The sequence below is a fragment of the Argiope bruennichi genome, chromosome 5 (genome assembly GCF_947563725.1).
Source record: "Argiope bruennichi chromosome 5, qqArgBrue1.1, whole genome shotgun sequence".
Taxonomy (NCBI): Eukaryota; Metazoa; Arthropoda; class Arachnida; order Araneae; family Araneidae; genus Argiope; species Argiope bruennichi.
Window position 1 is genome coordinate 39,984,188 of NC_079155.1, and position 20,165 is coordinate 40,004,352.

At 26.5% G+C, this 20,165-nt stretch overlaps 1 protein-coding gene across 1 annotated transcript in view; it reads right to left on the bottom strand.

Annotated features, from left to right (window-relative positions):
* The window catches only part of LOC129968612 (uncharacterized), a 59,476-nt gene that overhangs the window by 36,348 nt on the left and 2,963 nt on the right, over positions 1-20,165 (bottom strand). Inside the window, exons 2-9 of the mRNA XM_056082676.1 lie at positions 9,405-9,589; positions 8,289-8,545; positions 7,414-7,473; positions 5,624-5,734; positions 4,294-4,412; positions 2,228-2,286; positions 2,010-2,062; positions 903-1,033 (exon numbers count right to left, since the gene is read on the bottom strand). Coding sequence (XP_055938651.1) covers positions 903-1,033; positions 2,010-2,062; positions 2,228-2,286; positions 4,294-4,412; positions 5,624-5,734; positions 7,414-7,473; positions 8,289-8,545; positions 9,405-9,589 — 975 coding nt within the window. The remainder of the gene's footprint in view (positions 1-902; positions 1,034-2,009; positions 2,063-2,227; positions 2,287-4,293; positions 4,413-5,623; positions 5,735-7,413; positions 7,474-8,288; positions 8,546-9,404; positions 9,590-20,165) is intronic.

Here is a 20,165-nt window from a genome sequence, read left to right on the forward strand (position 1 = left end):
AGTACTTTTATGAAGAAAAGTAAACAGAGATATCATTGCCAATTTTTGAAAAAAAAAATATTCAATTTCCTATAAATTCTTTTATCTAACAAAAATAACAACAACAACAACAATCATTTCAATATCAGAGAAGACATTTAACGATAACCTTTTCGAAATATTTAAACTCTTATCAATTGTTTATAAGTTTTAAATACCACTTTTGTTTTCAACTTGTTGAACATGTGTTGCAGGCAGTCAACTCAAGTTATTCGAACAACGCATTTACTGAAACCTAAATAAAAAAAAGAGAAAAAAACCCTACTTGCTTAAATCAGCATATAATTTATAAAATGGATGAGAGACAATCCGTGTTTGGTTTGAATATTCAAACTTCATGTGTTAATGTTAATTTATTTCTATGTTACACCAGGTAAAAAAGTTGCTCATTAACTTTGAATGAAAGGAATAATTATTGTTTTGGAAATATTTTTTTTGTAATAAGAAGTTTTTTTGATATTCAGAAATAACACATATTCATTTGTATTGATTCAAGGGCGTGTGGTTATTAAAATCAATGTAACGTCCGAAATGCTAAGAAAATGTTATTTCCATGCTATATATAAGTGAAATATATATAGACAATATGCTATATACAAGTCAAATAGATACTATATATAAGACAAACATTGAATAAGTCTAGGGTATATTAAAGTTTCAAAAATTAACATTGTATATACATTTATAAAAGATATTTGAAATCAAATTCAAAATGACAAATTTATTAATAGCAAATGAAGACAGATTAATTAATTTCCATTATAAGAATTGTAAACTGACTCTTTTGATGAATTTCAGGAATAAATTCTATGATTTAAATAACAAATATCAAAGTTACGTAGAAAAGGAAACACGGAAATTACTTTTGGTGCGGAATTTAGCTTCAATATCCTTCTTTGCTCTCTCTTCATTGACTAATGATTCCAAAGAGAAATCTTTGGCTTGAATAGGTCGTATTCCACCTGTCAGCGAAGTGGCGAATCCAAAAAATAAACTATAATGATAAATGAGAAGTCTGTAACAGTGCGAAGAAAATAAAATGAACTAACGAATAGAAAAATACCTTTACAATCATGGTATATTTAAAAATAAAATATTGGATTACTTATTTCAGCACTAACGAATACAAAAAGACACTTTTAATCGGGATATTTAAAAAGTAAACTACTGGATTACTTATTTTATCACTAGAGATGAAAGAATAATATCTTTCTTCCTTTTCTTCTTTCGATGCAAAAGCATCGAAAGAAAAATAAGAAGTTTTACTCAGTTTTAGCGTCACATATTCTTTCTTTCTACTTTTTCTTTCATTTCTAAATGGCTGAGAACGGCTAGAGTAAATTGCCGAGCCAGCAAAGAATCTTGTTGAAAAAAAGCAACAGTCCGTTTGTATGGACGAGATACTTGCTTTTCTTTTTTTTCATTGATATCTTTTTATATTGTGTTATTTATTTATTTATTTAACTTACTAGCTTCACTTACTTACACAAAATATTGTTACTGCCAAATTATATTTAGTTAAAATAATTTGCGTTCCATTTTTAAAAGAAAAAAATCACTAAACTTTTGTTGAGTCAACCTATTTGGGCAGATAAAACACACGATTTTTTTTAACTAATATAATACAATCGATGTCCAAAACTTTTATTATCCCTAAAACGTTCAGTTAACATAGCATAAGTAAAAAGTAATTAATAGAAAATTCCAAGAAGTATAATTAAATAAATAAATGAAGTGTAAAAACCAGACTAAAGCATATCTTCGTATCAATGAAAATTTAATTTTTTTTTTTTTTTTTTTTTACTAGAACAACAGCTAAGTATAAATAGTTGTTTATGGCAAAAGTCTTCTTCACATGGAATTCCGTATAAAGTTATCAAAGAAAGATGACCATGATGAAAAATTGATTACATATAGTGATATATATGGGTATACACTGATTCATAAAATACTTAATAGTATTTTCTTACTTTTCTGCCACATTGGCAATGGACACTTCCATAATATGCACAAAACGCCCATTCTGAAAGAAAGAAAGAAAACGTTGTGCAAAAATATGAATAAATATCAAGAAAATATGAGACATTCACTCATATTTTCATGATGCTTATTAAATTTTTTTATTAAAAATATCACGAAGGAAATTTTAAATAAAATAAAACACAATAAACGGACAATTTATTCTTACTTTAGGAACATGCCCTAGGACGTGAAAGGATTCTGTTCCTTTTAGTGATGGAATATCACCTGTAAAGTATAATTCAACGAAATTTTAGTTATATAAATATGCTTATTTCTGATCATTATAGAAATCGCTAAATATAGTTGAAACATGCTATTTGAAGTACATTCATTCTTTGTGTATTTGAGCAAATAATGGAAAGAAAATTGTACAGATACGGTCAATTATACTAAAAATACAATTCTTGAAATGTCCTCTATTCAGCTAGAAATTTTCATTAAATAAAAGTATTTTGAGGTTAAATTCGGAGGTAAGAGAAGCTTACGCAGAGTGATCCATATTAAATAGAGAGTGTCTAAGTACATCCTGTGCAAAACTACACTCCAAACAACTACACAACCAAATTTTGAAAATTTAATTTTCTTAATATATAGTTTGGAATTCAGATGAAAAGAAAAAATTTATATTTTGGCTGATAAATGAAAACAGATGTCACAATGCTAGCAATATATATATATATATATATATATATCAAAAATCATTTTGCTGGATTTAGAAATCTTCCTCAACACACTTCACTTTTGGAAAGTAAAAATAACGAACTTATTAAAATAAGAATTTTAAATTAAATTCATACATAGAAACGTAATAAAAAATGCCTTATTTTTAACGAATATTTGCGACAGAAATTTAGAAATAATCTCAAACTAAATTAAAAGATTGTAGCAAATCATTTTATTTTCTAGCTCTAAGAACTCACTCTTTGCCTATATATATTAAATTCCTTTTTAAGGTTATAAAATGATACTGAATAATAATTATTAAAATTACTAAAATGAAATAAAATCCCAAATTAAAATCAATTTTACTTTCATTTTAATTTTTATCAAATAATTAATTTTTAAAAGGAATTCAAATACGAATTTGGATATAAGTTTTCTGATTATGGTTAAACGTTTTCTGTCTCTCGAAATTTCCATTTTCTAAATATATATCAAGATAATGTATGAGTAAAGTAGTTTCGGTAACTAAGTAGAAAAGGAGTGTATTAAATCATTCGCTGCTATATTTTCTACATCATTCTTCTTTCTTATTACAAAGCAAAAGATTTACTTTTAATGAAGAAAAAGACAGAAAAGAAACGGTGAAAATTCTTTCTGAGCTTATATATCCTCAAAAGAGAATTTTTTGGAAATCTAGCAGAGCAAGTATTTATTTAGCTGCGGGATTTTTACATAATAATATAACTTCATATTGGACCGTTAAAGTTACAAAAGTTAGACCCTGAGAAATATGGGAAAGCAAAACACCTGCTCAATTCAGAAATTAAAATTTAAATTCAAAAAATGGACAGCAATTAATATAAAGATCTTGAATAATGACATTTGAATTATTACATCTTTATAAAAATTAAAAATAGGTAATGAGTGCTTAATACACTATTTATTTCTTTAATTAAACCAAGCGATATATAACTTCTTAAAGTGTAGCGCTATTTTTAGAAATTTATTATCAATTTACTATGCATGGTGCCTGTTTTAAGAGTAAAAGCGAACTTATAAAATCATCTTATACTGTATTTTATTATTGAATGAAGGATAATATATAAAATACAAACACGCATCCTTTTGAATAAAGATAGAAATTGGGGGGGGGCTAATTTTTAAAAAAACATTAAAAATTCCTTCATGGTGAATTATCATTGCATGATATTTAAAAAAAAATGAAAAAAAAAATCCCTTATATTTAAAAAAATTACTCAGATTACACATTAATATTTTACAGTATAAAAGACTAGGGCATTATTTTGAAATAAGATTTCGATTTGTTTCAATGCAGAAAAAGTTTTGAAATATGAATCTGTTTTTAAATTTTGTACATTTTGGAAAATATATGACCGTAAATTTTTATTTCTTAATACATTTAGTGAAGTATCTATTTCTATGTCATTCTTTAGACCTCTGGAGTAGATGCAAATTCTTTATAACTGTTTAAGGTGTACTTAGAAATTTATATGTTTTGATTATTAAAGAAACAAAAATATTTTTACAGAAACGGACATTTAATCTTACCCAACATTCTTAGTTTTTCTCCAAATAAATATAAATCTAGATCCTCATCACTTCCATCTATATTGACAGTTCCCATGATGATCCCACACTGGGTGTACATATTTAGAGCATTGAATAACCTAGTAGTAAAACAAATGAATAAAACTAATCACTAATCACTACTTGATATTTTCATAAATTATGCTAAATCGAACGACATGCAAGTTTCATATTTAAAAGAAACAATAATGTTTCAAGGATATAATTAACAAACGATCATCAACTAAATAATTAAATTAAATAAACTTAACGAAGAAATGATTTTAACCTAAAGCAACGAAGCAGCAAAAGTAACATAAAACGAATAAATATTTAATAAATTTAGAACGTTGATCAGCGCAACATTAAAATTAATTACATTAATTGATTCTGTCGTAAATCATGTTTTGCCATTTTGTGTAGTTTGTCATGAAAAAAATACATTAGCTATAAGAAAAATATGACTTTAAAAGTAATTTAGAAATTCGGATCGAATAATAACATCTTGAAGAAAAAAATAATGAAAAAAAATGTGGGAAATTATGAAGGAAGTTCTTTAAATTGATTTACGAGGAAGAGAAGCAACGAATACATTGATAATTCAAATGTTGTTGTTCTGTTAGAATACGAGAACTAACATCGTAATTGATATTACTATATATCTTCACCAACAACAAATGTGAGTTGATAATGTTGGACATTCTGTCAGGCAAACTGGACCATAATCAATTAAATGTTTAACTAAATAATGTGCATTTTTATCTTTTAAGATCTAATAGATTTTGTCATTTTGTGTGATTCTTTTTAACACACATTTGAAAACAACTGACAAAGGAAAATGGAAGAGTTTAAAAATTTTATTGGTAAATTTTGATTAATTGTCAGGCAGTTTACAGCGAGATATACCAATAAGAGACGGAACCCAGAAGAAAAATCAAGGGTATCTCTTATTTGTGGGATAATCGATCAATTCAAGTCAGTGGGTGATTGAAAAGCTGAAAAATTTGTAAAACCAATAAGAACTATTCTAAATATATTTTTGTGAAATTATTTAAGTGATTTTTTTTTGTTTGCTAATAAACGTAAGAGAATTATACTTCGATTTTCACATTTTGAATAAGACTAACTGCATGATTCAGAGTCAGTGAGTTTTGAAATAATTGTCCATCTAATATGCACTTGAAAATCTGTACCAAAAATATGTTACCCTGACTGAAATTTACAGCATCTAATAAAGTAAATGTGATTAAGGAATTAGTTTTTAAAGTTTTTAAAAATTTAAAATTTAAAGAAAATTAAAATTTTTTCATACCTTTCTATAGGTGGAGAGTACTGATCCCATTTAGCTTTAGCTAAGCTGGTTGTCAGGGCTTTACTACTTACATGAGTTCTAAAGTCGAAAGGATCTGTGGATGCACGCCATCTGAAATGGAGAACACGATTTCATCGTGTCAAGTTCGTATTTAATCGATCGAATCATTTAATCGATGCAGCCAAGTTCGAATTCAATAAAAATGTCCATTAAATACAAATTTGTATTTAATGAAAACATTCCATTTTTAAAAACTTCGTTTTAAGGAATGCTTGTTAAATATAAATTTCAGAATTAATTTATGAAATAAAAGCAAATACTGGAACTTATCTATTCATTTTAATGACTTTAACACATATCTTACGTATTTACTATCCTGCTTTGCACAAATTATATGCATTAAGAGCACAATTTTCAAAAAAAGTTTCAACTTTTCTAAAAATTTAATTGCATGATCTGCAATGTTTCTTTGAAACTCTAATCTCTCTTCATATTCTTTGGATTATTTTCATTGGATTTCGTAACACTTAACAAAGTATTGTTTAACAACGGATTCTAAAACCTTCCGCACTCTTACGCATGCATTAGGATGGGTTGAATTAGTCAAAATAGGGATGAGAAATGAAAAATAAAAGTAAGAGATGTTTACATTTAACAATAAAAAAAAATCGGATTACTCGCGGACTGAATTAAAATAATACCGTCAGAAACGACACGCTAGTCACATACACGTGAAAAAAAATTTAACAAAAAAATGTCTAATAGGGAGAAAATCAAGGTCAAAGAAGGACGAAGAATCCTGGAAATGCGCTCATCCCTCCGTATCTCTCTCCTTATTAAGATAGAATCGTCGAAAAGTGATCGTTTCAGAATAGTAAAACGAACAGTACCATACTCTTTAAAGATATTGAACAATCACGATGTCTTCCTCATCGTGGATAAAATTAAGCAGCTTATATCTTTGTCAGAATTTGCCATATTTTTCATTTTTTTTTTTTTTTACGATAGTTGACAGTTTAGTGAATTGGCTGGTGTTGTGGAAGGATCATGATAAAGAGAACACTCAGTCTTAACACATCCTGTCGATACTGCTTCGTACAGTGGTGGCGGGATTGTCACAAGAAGAAAAAATCTACATAGTTGTTTTTGTGGAAATATCGACAATGTGAAGTTGTGAAATGTTAAAAGATGCTTCGTCTTGCAGAAATTCTTTTTCTTAAAATGGAGAGCACATAATAGGTAAATGTCTCTCAAAATCGAGAAGAAAATTTCTTTAAATAAAAATTTTTCAGAAAGGAAGATTGTTACAGGAAAATTCTACACAAAACTGAATTTTTGTGGCAACAATAATCAAATTTTATTTTATCAAAAATATGAATTTGTAGGCATTCGTAGATTTCAAATAATTTACAGGTTTTCAAATTCCATAGATTTCTATCCTATCCAGCCTGTTTGGGATCGCTAATATACAGACAATATTCTTATCATAAACCTTAAAAAATTATTGTATTTTCAACATTTTGTCCTGTTTCGAATTTATAACCATCTTATCTATTTTTAAAAACTATCTAGATTTTCAAAGAATTGCTTCTGCATGTCTGGCATCAATACATGGTCTTACTCTGTTCCTAGTTCTTAAAATTTAATTCAGCTTTATCTATATCGGTATTTATTATTAAGAATAGTAGTATAAAATCAGAATGTTGAAAAATTTAGTCCACTTTTTAGCAATTAAATTTCTATTTAAAAATAAGTGTAAATAATATTATATTTGAAATTTTATTACTTACAATAAAGCAAATTTCACATGTACTTTTCTCTCTAATGATTCTCCATCTTCGCTGGTTTCACTGTGAAAGAAAATTAAGATAAATTAGACTTAATTTTCGATCAGAAATTAGATCGATGATTCATTCTTTATATAAAACTTAGTATTGTAAAGTTTTTCTAGGGTTAAAAAACTTTCAGGGATATCTTTCAGATACAATTGATAAGTTTGGTCTTCTAACCACATTTATATCATTACCAAGAAATTAATGAAGTTGAAATAGTAGATATTGCCGAAGTCTGACCATGAATATAAAGAATATATTTACCCAAAAGCCATATTGAATAATTTAGAATAAAAATATTACTTTAAACTATTTTAAGGAGGTTGCTGATTGACACTAAACTCAGTTTTTTTTCCCGCGCGGTTTCAATTTGTTTATTTTGAAATTTAAATGAGAAAAATATGACAACAATAGAAACTTCATGAAATATCTACATATCTACAAAGCTAGCCTGTAGCTTCCCATATAACCTGTAGTCTGCCATATAATTTGTTAGAACTTGCACATTCTAAACAACTTTAAGTACAAGGTATTTGTATTCATTCTCAATGTTCAAGCGAGACAAATGACCTTAAGATTAATCATTTAATAATTGAAAATTTATAACAAAGTTAATACAAAAGGAATATATTATAGTTTTTCCAATAAATTTTAACCACAGATTTTCAGAAAAAATTATATTGGAAAAAGTCTTTCTCTAAGATTTACAGATGTAAAGCATGGTTTAAAAAGGGTACATTATGAACAAGGCTAGAATAAAACCAATTTATATTGCTTTTATTCTAGCTTCGCTTGTAGATTCTAGATTTCTGTGTAGATGACCATAAATTTACTTGAGTAGGCCATTGAAAAATATCCTCCATCTTCTCATCGGACATAAGTAATGAATTTGCAATCCTCCACAAGAGAATGTCCTTTTATCACTGCTTGATTGCTCGAAGCCGGATGTCTCTTGAAGCTGATAGATTTTTCCATTGCTCAACTTTAAGTAAACCCATGCTTGTGCTTCATGGTTAGTTCCTCTTGCAATTCGAGTAATGAGGTACTCGGATTTGGAATTCACTCCATAAAAAAAGACTTCATCTGCAGTCTAAAAATGAATGATAAATTATAGTTAATAATATTAATGCAGATTAACTAAAAAATTTTGTTTTATACAGAATACCAACTTTAATCGCTTCTCAGTAAATGACTTCAATACCATAATTTTCAACTCATAAAACGATCTAAATGATGTAAAAGATTATCTTTTTGAAGATAAATGTATCTTACGAAGTCTTACTTTTTATAAAAATCTAGTTCTATATTTTATATTTAGTAAAGTATCCGTTGTACACAAACATTTAAAACAAAAAAAAAAAAAAAATCCACTCTTCTCCGACAGGAACTGATCAAATTATGAAACTAAGAATATTGCTTTTTTAAAATCATTTCATTGGGTATTTTGAGAACGAACAACTAATAAATCGGCGAATTATTTTTTTTAATTCAATCTTGATTTATTTCAAATAATGAAAACAAAAGTTCCACAAGTGCGTCAATTTTAGTTGTAGAAGAATGGGACATTTAAAAATCATCTTTCCGAAATTTTTTCGCATATTATCCGATAAATATACTTGTATATTATTATTATTATTATGTACATATTGTGTATGTACAGCATTTTACATTCTATATATAGTGTATGTACTATATTCTGTAATTTATATACCCTACATTCTATATATTGTTTATGCACTATATTCTGTAATTTATTTATTCTACATTCTACATATTGTTTAGCCACTATATTCTGTAATTTATATATTCTACATTATATATATAGTGTATGTACTATATTCTGTAATTTATATATTTTGCATTTTATATATTACATATGTGCCATATTCTGTAATTTATGTATTCTATATTATATATATTGTCTTTATTTATTTCAAGCAGATTCTTACATTAACCAATTGAGATTCTGGCAAAGGTGACTCCAACGTTAACTCTTCAGGAAATGGAATAAAATCTGTTTTGTAAGGGTCTCCATCTGCATCCATGTCGAACGAATCGAACCTGGTCTCCAAAGAGCGCTTGTACGTCGAAACGTAAAAATAAGAAGTGATCCATTTGCACCAATATATGATATCTGTAAGCAAAAAACAAGAATGACGAGTGAAATTCCCATTTATGAAAATATTAAGAATGAAAATGAAATGAAAGATAGTACAGGAAGAAATTATCAAAAATGAAATTGTATTACATTTCATCGTTTGCATAAACACGGGGCCAGATGAAACTTTGCCTTTATAATCGAATGTTTTATTATCATAGTAACAAATATTTTATTAATTTCTATTCCACTTTCTAAAGTATATGAACTAAATACATGAAAAGGAAAAGGGAAATATTAACTGCTTCAGTAAAACAGACAAATACTATAAAAGCAAATATATAGATTTATAAATAATTTATAAATGTCATACAATTTTTCTAAATTCAAAATTTTTGTGAGTGAAATGCATGAAATTAAGAGCGAAAGGCTTATTTACAAGAGCGTTTAAATCATTTTCTGATTGTTAAATTTTGATATGAATCTCTAATAATGTTCTCTTTTATCTGTAATATTGTACTTTATCCCATAGGAAGGAAGAGAGAACTATAGATAGATATTCTTGATAGATAGATGCTGAATGCATGTTAAGTCAATGCCCCGGAACCTTGGAGAAAAATTGGCGACTTTGCAGAAAAAGTGACATTTATTGAAAATACAGGAATTTTAGCTTTACGTCTATTTGTCATAGGGATCTAGAAATCATTCAGGGAATTTTCATGCGCTATTTAATTTCAAAGGACTTAAGATACACAGTCAATTTTTTTTAGAAGTGTTGGTGGCAATGTGAGCTAGTGACACCAAGCACTGTTCGTTATGTTGTAGCTATCGCTTAATGCATATGTTATTGATTTCTATCTTTTCTCTTCTTTGTCAATACATTTTTGGTTAATTTATTTTGTTACCTGTTCTTCGTATTTTCTCGAAGAATAAAGCATCATTAGTCTTTATCGAATTTAAAGTGCTATCATGTTATGAATTCATCGGACAATTTTTTCGTAACATTATTAATGTAACTTGTTTAACAATGATGATATTTAAAGCAGAAAAAGACAACTGAAAAATGGATTTCAAGCCACATATTTATTTCAAGCAACTATTAAGGAAGCGATACTGCAGCTGCGGTATCATGCTAATGAAAATTTGTATTGTTAACTGAGGTATCAAATTCTTTTTGTGATACAATGATCTACAGGCTTCGATTCAATATCTTTTTATGGCTTCCAATCTCTTGTTCTATTATAAAAATGGCTTGATTTTTCATGACTGATTCAGTCATACATCTAATAAATAATCTTTCAGAGTATGCTGAAAAGCGCAAAGAAATAAATTAGCAAAAACGCATCCTTGGCGAAAGATCAGTTTTTCTTATGTGTCACAATAAATATATAAGATGACATAAAAAATAAGATTTGGCAGTTATTTCCTGTACTAAATATAATTCTATTAGGACTTCATTAGAAACTAAAAGATTGAATTTTTAGGCGAATGATTTATTCAGTATCTTTAGTACTTTATAAAATAAAAATTTATACAGTTGCAAAATTTTCAATTTGTTTTAACTTAGAAACTTTTAATCAATATGACGATTAGTAATTTAATTGATGCACTGAAAAAGATTAGTAAGATTACATTAAATACAAAATTAATAAATGGATATCTTAATGAATAATTCCAATAGCAGTAGATTTTTAGTGGAAAATAATCGTAAAAATTGTCAAAGAACTGAGAAAATCCGAATTTTGTTCTTATCACAATCTTATCACTGATATAAAAACTGTGATGTAGTATTTTTTTTTAATTTTCTGAGTTTCTGCCATAAACTATATATGAAAGCTTTGCGAAAAAGATTTTTATCAAGTGAGAACATGATGTTTTCTTCTTCTTGAGAGTTTTGAAGCGATTTGAAGGTAACAAATTGCTGTAGCCTCAAAATGCGTAGGCAACAAATTGGCGATTTATCCCTTTTTTTATTTTGGAGTCGGCTTTCGAAGTATAGCTTTTGAAATATCTATCGTCTGCTAATGTAGTTTTATTTTGGAGTCGGCTTTCACTATATAGCTCTTGAATTATCGATCGTCTGCTGTTGTAGTATTTCCCTTGGAAATCAAAGTGTTATTGCCTTACTCGCACAGCGTTTTTATAAATAAACCAAACAAGTTAAAATATTGTTTGTTTAATCGATAAAGACTGTTGGTTAAGGGATAATTTCAACCAATTAAAATAGGGTCAATAGAAAGTATTGCAGAAGATTGTCACATTTGGAGATCTATCGCCAACTAAAGTTACAACTTGATTTCGAAATTATACATTCTCTGAATTCTTGCGAATTGTCTTAATTAATTTAAGTCATTAACCAGTTTAAACCGGTTTGAAACAATCACGAGATTATCAGGTTACGCATGCGTCGATATTTAGAGAAACGATGGGTTTTTTTCATCTCAAAATCAATCGAGCTCCAAAACTTTGTTTGCCAGTTATAAAAATTGAAAATGAAAGTTAAAAAAATTTATATATATATATATATATATATATATATATAGAGAGAGAGAGAGAGAGAGAGAGAGAGAGAGAGAGAGAGACCGATAAAGAAGTCTCGTGATTGTTTCAAACCGGTTTAAACTGGTTAATGACTTAAATTAATTAAGTCCAAAAATAACTTAAAAAATAATAATGTTCTCACATGATAACTTGAAATTTGTGATAGTCAATTTCATTTATTGGTTTTTTTTTAAATTTAAATTCTTTCTGCCTTTTAGATTTTATTTGAACTGGAAACTGATTTTATTTAAAAATTGTCTTAAAATATTTTCTAAAAGCATTACATCGACCGATAAGTATCCAGAATTTCTTAATTGCTTTCCATTATTTCATATTTTTTAAAGCAAGAGAAGAGTATCATATGATAAAATAGCTGATATCATAGATCTCTTTCATCCAACTGATATATATCCAACGCAAGCGTCATAGATCCTGATAACATGAATTCAGAATCTTACGTAACGAGGAATGTTCAGTAAAAGATGTTCTGTTATGATGAGATGACAGTTAATAGATCTTACATTACATATACATAATACATTCCAGTATTTCTGAAAGCAGCCTTTTACCCTAATATCATTGCTTAAAATTTTTTCTCTAAGATGAAGAATTTGCATGAGAAATAATTCGCATATTCTAAAGAAGTGCAACAGCAAAGGCATTGCAGGAGTTGCTATAATCAGTATTTACATGTTTTGCACGAAAGAATGGCAAATATGTGTATTTGTAAAGAGTATTATCTTCGGATAAATCACTAAAAAAAAAGGTTGCCTAATAGAATAAATTCCACAATTTTTATTAAATGGTTAAATAAGGAATGATTAGCATCTCAAAACAGCGAAAATGCTTTCCCCAAAAATTTCTTCCGCATTACCTTATAAATGTTTAATGAATATATTATTTCTCAGATAAAAATTGGGGACCTTGGATCACTCGTGGAAGCTTCGAGTAATCAGATTTTTATTTTCAAAGCTCCAAGCAAGAGTCTTTCGTACTTCATAATATAGTTAAGAAAAAATAATGTTTTTTTTTGGCCGGCCTGAAAATTTTTTGACTAATTTGCAACTTTAATGATAATACGATGATATACCAAATTTAATTTATTTAAGTTTTTACATTTTTGTGCTATCGTGTTTATATGAGTACGAGATTACATGCAGACAAATAATTGAAAAATTTCAATATTTTGTACTTATCTACGATTTTGACGCTAAAACTGTGCATCTAATTTTATTTATGCATTTTATTTAATTCACAATTTTTCAGCTATTGTGGTTTCTTGTACACAGACAGATCATGAGAAAAAAATTTTATGAAAAATTTTATTCTTTCGAAAATTAATTAAAAAATAATAAAAGTTAGTGGAAAAAACCACATAAAAATATTTATTTCCTCTTAAAAAATTTATTTTGATGCTCACATTGTTTTGATTATTTATATTCATAGGCAAACATAGTTACAAAAATGTTTTTTAGGAATCAAGAATTTTAAAGAGGGGAGATATGTCAAAATCTGAAAGTCGGATTCTTTTTTGAATTTTTCAAATATAAAATTGTACTCCATATATAAGAAAATAAAAATGAAATAATTTTTAATTGCGAATAGTTATTTATGCTTGACTTTCTAAGGGCTCCATAATTTTTAGTATATATTTGAATTGAAGATTATTACAATCGATTATTATAAATTAATATTAATTCATAATTGAGTTTGGAATGAAACAAAATTTGAAGTATAATCATAAGTACTCTTTTTTAGTTAATCTATCATCAGTTATTTATGTGGGTATTATAGACTGACGTCGATGAGAGGGATGCGACTTTTTTTAATCAACCATATATCAACGTATTCCCGCCAAACATGATATCAGAAAATTAAAATATCTCGATACCCTGCTTATTGCAAATTAAGTTGCTCATGTATTTATAAATTGCACTTATGCACACATTCTATACAACAATTTCGCAGTGAATAAAAGTGCAAAGTATTGTTTGCCACGAAGGTTTCATCTAAATTTATCAAAAGTTATTACTGGAAATCAAAACGAGAAAACGAAATATTTTGCGATAAAAGCAGTTTTTTTAAAACTTTGCGTAGTATAATTCAGTTTTTTTTTTAAAAAACAAAAGTTATTCATATGGCCCAAAGAAAAATACTCAACATTTTTTTGTACTTCGACCTACTTCTCAGATTGGTATTAGTGAGTATTTTAGAAAAGGGTTTCAATTGTTAAGGGGACAATGGACTTTGAAATAAGCAAAAATAGATGAAAACATGAAATTTCATTTTCATCGTTTCATCACCAAAATATATATTTACATTCACCTAAAAAAATTCTATAAAATGTATTGTTTAATAAAATAAAATTTGAAGGGCTTAGAGAAAAAAAAGCAACTTTTAATGACTTTTCTCAAGATGATACTATAATTAGATTTAAATATTTTTGAAATGTTCCAATTGTCTTCATTTTTGAAGAAATTAAATAGAAAAGACAATAAAGATTTCGGTTAAGCATTAAAAGAAAATAGGGTATGCATTTTATATTTCCAGTTTTATTTATATAGTTAAAACATAGTTCAGAAAAGCAAAATATTCTTTGAAATTCAGTAATTGTGCATAAGAATTTTTCTAAGAAAATAGCATTTAGTTGGAATCACAAAATCATACACAGTTTTGCTCCGAATAAATTTATATTGGGTAATAAGAAAGAAATAATGGAAAAAATTAAATCGCCTGGAATATTTTAAAATTTTTAAAAATCATATATTTTTTAATTTAAAAAAATAATATATCTAAGTTTTTAAAAGAAATTTGACGTATTTATGCTTTGATACACATACATAAAAAATTCATAACCCCAAGTGAATAATTCGCAAAAGTGTCTATTAGAGTTCACAGGCCCTTAATTGCATTTCCTTGCAGTGCACAAGAACCCGAGAGATTTTTCTTTTGCAGAAAGTGCTATGTCACCGCTTTTTAAAACAACTGATAGCACATGCAACCCTTCATTATTTCTGCTATTGTTGAAACAGCAAGTGATGTCAAAACAGCTTTTTTTAACCAAATTCTTATCAGATAATACTTTATTGGATTATTTTTCCCTTTCACTGATGTTATCGGCCATAAAATCCTCGGGTTTCTTTAGTAACTGATAACTTATCATTGATTGTGATAATTTACAATGCAAAAGTTTGCTACACAATACGGAATAAATATAACAGATCTGAATAAAATATTTTTATTTATTTCATGAGCGGAAAAATAAAACTTCAGTTTAGCTCCTAATGTTTCTATCAGTTCAGGGACGTATTTTGACCCATTCTGTGGTGATAAATGTGTAGACGAACGTCAGAGATATAACTTACAATGGAGATAATTATGGAAACACGTTTGCTGTCCTTTTTGACATTTATTAACAAATAAACGTCTTTTTCAAATTAAGTAATTGGAAAACATAAAAAAATTAGACACGACATCTTCCGATGTAAGCTATATATTTTCCTTAGAACAGCTGTAATAAAATGTCTAACTTAACGTTAAAAACTATTTTATTCTTAACATTTTACAGTAATAAATAGTCAATACAAATTTGACTGCTTATAATGTCGATAATACTTCCCTCCCCAATATCATATTAATAAAAATAAATGAAAATGTTATTCTTCTTGGGATAATACCTTTTAATACGTTTTTATTGACTCGTTGTTTGCTCTATTAGTATATGCAATTTTTGCAATTGATTTAAACTAACTTCCCGATACGCTAGAGACTAGAAATTTTATATGTAGTTCAGAATTGTATAACAATGCAATATTAATTAGATTTCTTGTCTGTGCATTTAGGCACAATTTGTGCGAAGGATCTAAAATTTATATTATCAAAACGTAACGTCATGTGACGTCACTCAGAAGTTAGTGAGAAATTTATTATAATTTCGTGCACAAGAGATTAAAAAAATAGGAAACAATTATTTAAATAAAAATGTTTTATATGCCATAATATGTAATTATATTATATATAATTAATAACATATGCAATTAATTAATAATTAATTCTCTGCATACGAGAATAAAAACGGAAAATATTTATTTAATGAATAATATACCAAATTTTTAAAACGGACTAAAAAGTAAAACAAAATTTTTCTTAGTCACAGATGAATATATAATTCCACATAGATTATTCTGAAATTCTGCATGGAATTAGAAATCTGTAAATGGCTAAGAGCAAATTTTTTTTTATTTAAAAAATTATATGCTCATTTATAAAATAATTTTTTTAATATAATTTTTTCATTATTTTTATAATAATATAATTTTTATTAATATAATAATTTTTATAATAAAATTAATAATTTTGTTATAATTAATAATATTTTTTAAATAATTTTTATTATATATAAATTAAAAAATTTGAATAATTTTAATTTTATAATTTTTTTATTTAAAAAATTATTTTTCAAACGATTCAGCAAGAAGGACAAAGTCGATTTAAAATGGATATAATTCTGGCAATAGATGCTTTATTCATCGAGATATGCTCAAAAAAAACCAGAGACAAAATACGCTTTTTGTAATTAGACTTTTTATCTAATAATTCGATACGAAGGCAGATATAATTAATAAATTGGCATCATAAATCTGAATAAATCTGAATAAATCTTAAACAATATATACTTCAGTCATCATACTCATAGGCATCCCCTTAAATAATATCAATGGTGTAATATTTTGTAAATAATTATGTTTTTTTCCTAAATTTATACTATTTTGTAAAATTCATGTTAAAAAGTTCCACATATTCATAATCAAAAGAGTTTGATACTAAAATATATTCCATAAAAAATGATGTACCATGAAATAGAATCAACAGCAACAAGTAAAATATATTATTTTCATCAGTAATGTAATTTCTTTTTGAATATTTTTTAAAAAATTGTTTCAATTCATTTAAATGTGTGGAATATTTAATTCAATTTCTGATAGATTCAATTCAATAAATAAGCTATTATCATTTTACGACAATAAATCTCTACTATGAGAAAGACCTATAATTTTTGCTAATTTTTATTTTAATTAATTTGCTTCATGTTTGTGTCGATGGAATTTTTGTAATCAATTTTTTTTCTTTCTATTTCTTATTTTCGATTAGCTTTCTTTGGCTACAAACTGAACAAAGACCTAGTGGATAGTTTCTCAACCTATTATTCCTACAGATTATCGAATTCACTAAATGAATAATTAATGTGGAAAGTATTTTTTTTTTAAATTTTCAACTTATAATTTGATACGTCTGCAAAATATGAATCAGTCTACTACAAATTATTGGATATTCAAATTAAAAATTATATATACAGCAAAATAGCAGTGGGAATGAAAATCCTACTTGCGTTGAATTAATATCTGAAGAAAGTAATTTTTTTAATATTAATTTTATCATAATGGAAATTATAAGATTGAATGTTTTGATGTATGAGTTTGTATATCTTAGTTGCATTAAAAAAATTGCATATTGTGTGTATCAAATTAAATGAAATATTTTTATTAAAAATAAAGAAAAAAATTATACAGAAATGAAACTGATACCATTAAAAAGGTAAATTTTAAATTTCAAAATAGTGCAAAAAGTATTTTTGTGAGATAACACTTTTGGAAGACACGGACATCAATTTCCATAGGCCAATCATAGTAATTACTTAATTGGAGAAGATCAATACGCTTACTGTCCCAATTCTCAATTGATATTCGGAACATCTCTATTTAGTTGCACCCTTCTTCGCTATCTCTTAATCAGAATAGAGAATAACATGGTTCGGTACAATTAGATATTAGGTGTGAACCACCGACGAGTCACACAACAATCAACACTGTACGCTTGTTTTCACTCATGATTAAATCTTTTGTGTGATGTATATTTCTGCCATTTTGATTTCTTTTACTTCTGATTTTCTTTGACTAAATGGCGATTCCGGCGAGATCCTTTCCGAGAATTTCTAATAATATTCTGTTGCTCCATTATTTGCTAAACGAAGAGTTAAATTAAATACAACTGCATGAACGTTCATTGAAACAATCTGAAAAGTTCGAGCGGAGTTTATTAACACTTGATTGTTCCCAATCGATAATAAGTAATTGGAACAATTTCTGTATCATTCAAGTTAGTTTATTATATATATAAAGATTTTCTTTTAAATTTTTTAGATTTGTTTATACTAGATTGTAATCCCCTATTAGTGTGTTATTCTAGTATTCTCAGAGCTAGATTATCAATTAATCGAATAATTTATTTAAATTTTGAGCCCATTCGTGTGATCCCATCTGATAGAGAAATTTGAGAAATTAGTGTACCTAAGATTATATCTTATTTAAAAAATGAATTATCAATTAAAGATCAATAAATAAATCAATAATATATATTAAAGATCAAATTATAAATTAAAAATCTTGAAAATAATTAAAAATAACAAATTTTAAGTGAAGCTAAAGATAATCAAAAAAATTTAAATGAAATATACGATCGCAAATTTCAAGTTATCATGTGAGAACATTATTATTCATTTCCTACGCAATTTCGAGCTTCAAAACCCCCTAACCAAAACCACATCATGTTCTTTTATGATAATAAATTAATTCTTAGTTCAACAATAAGAGTGTGTTTTAAATACCTCTTTTATTAATATTTATTGACTATAGGGGCAAACTAACTGAGAGTTTTAGTGAATTTAGATATCATTAGAAGTGTAACTGCTGAATTAGACACAATGTTATTGAAAGGAAGACAAATGAATTTAAAAATATATAATCTAACTCTTAGTTATTTTATTAACATAGCTTATAGCTGCAGCGAAATTTATCATGTGGTGACATACATATATCAAATATTTATTTTATAAATATAAAATAAATATTTGATTATTCATCAGATGAAAATGATTTTAATAATACATGGTATACCAATATTTTATGTCCCTTCCTTTTCACTTCTTTTTTTTTTCAGAATTCTACATAGCAACAGTTGATGGATGTTTCGGTCTTTAAATATTTTAAGCGATCTTATCAATTATGAAATCTCAGTTTAAATCAAGCATTGATTTTAAATAGACAGCAGGCCAAAGTGATCACAGTTAAGCATGAAAAATTAATAAGGCAAGGGAATGCGCAAATCTGAGCAATATTTTTGAATATTCATTTCAAATTCTAATTAATTAAAATGAAACAAAAATGTTACATTTTTCCCGCATTAACTTTCGAAAGTGCAATAGCACAAAAATAATTTTGACATTATCTTCAATTTCAAAACGTTACCTTTTTTCTTTTATGCTGTTTTGGGTGGATGGATATTGCCGTAAATATATATATATATATATATATATATATATATATATATATATATATATATATATATATATATGTTAGTTTTTAAAATTTAATATTGTTATATAAAATTTAATATTTAATAATTTTTATAAGAATGTATTTCATTATCGAAGTGAAACTCAAATCGTTTTCATTGCTGTTGCTAACAATACATCCTGGCATTTTTACTCATTGTTAATGATCAAGATATGAATATTGTGTTTATTTTTTCATATTAAAAAGGTTTAGAATAAGTTGTGATTTTCATAAATTTCTGAAAACGCTGTTGTTTTTACTGTTAAGATTTAATGTCAGAACCAAGCAATGGAGAAAAATCTCTTCAAAATCCTTCCATTTTAAAATATTGCTGCGTTTTTTCAGTACAGTATACATATTATTATATATAGTACATATGTAACATTATAAATAGAAAATTAGGAAAATGTATAACACAATGACACTTCTAACATTGTATGATCTATTTGTCTCTCAGAATTTGAAATTTAAAAATATTTTTTGAGAAAGCCAATATTTAACTCAAATTTTGAGCAATTATTTATGCTAGCGATTCAGTTAGATGCCAGAGGATGTCTAGTATTACAATATTGCTAACATAAAAAAAATGCTGTAAGACTAATAAATATATTAATAAAGAAGTTTACTTTTAAAAGTTTAGTTTTAAAAGAAGAAGTTTAGTTTTTAAAAATAAATCTAAT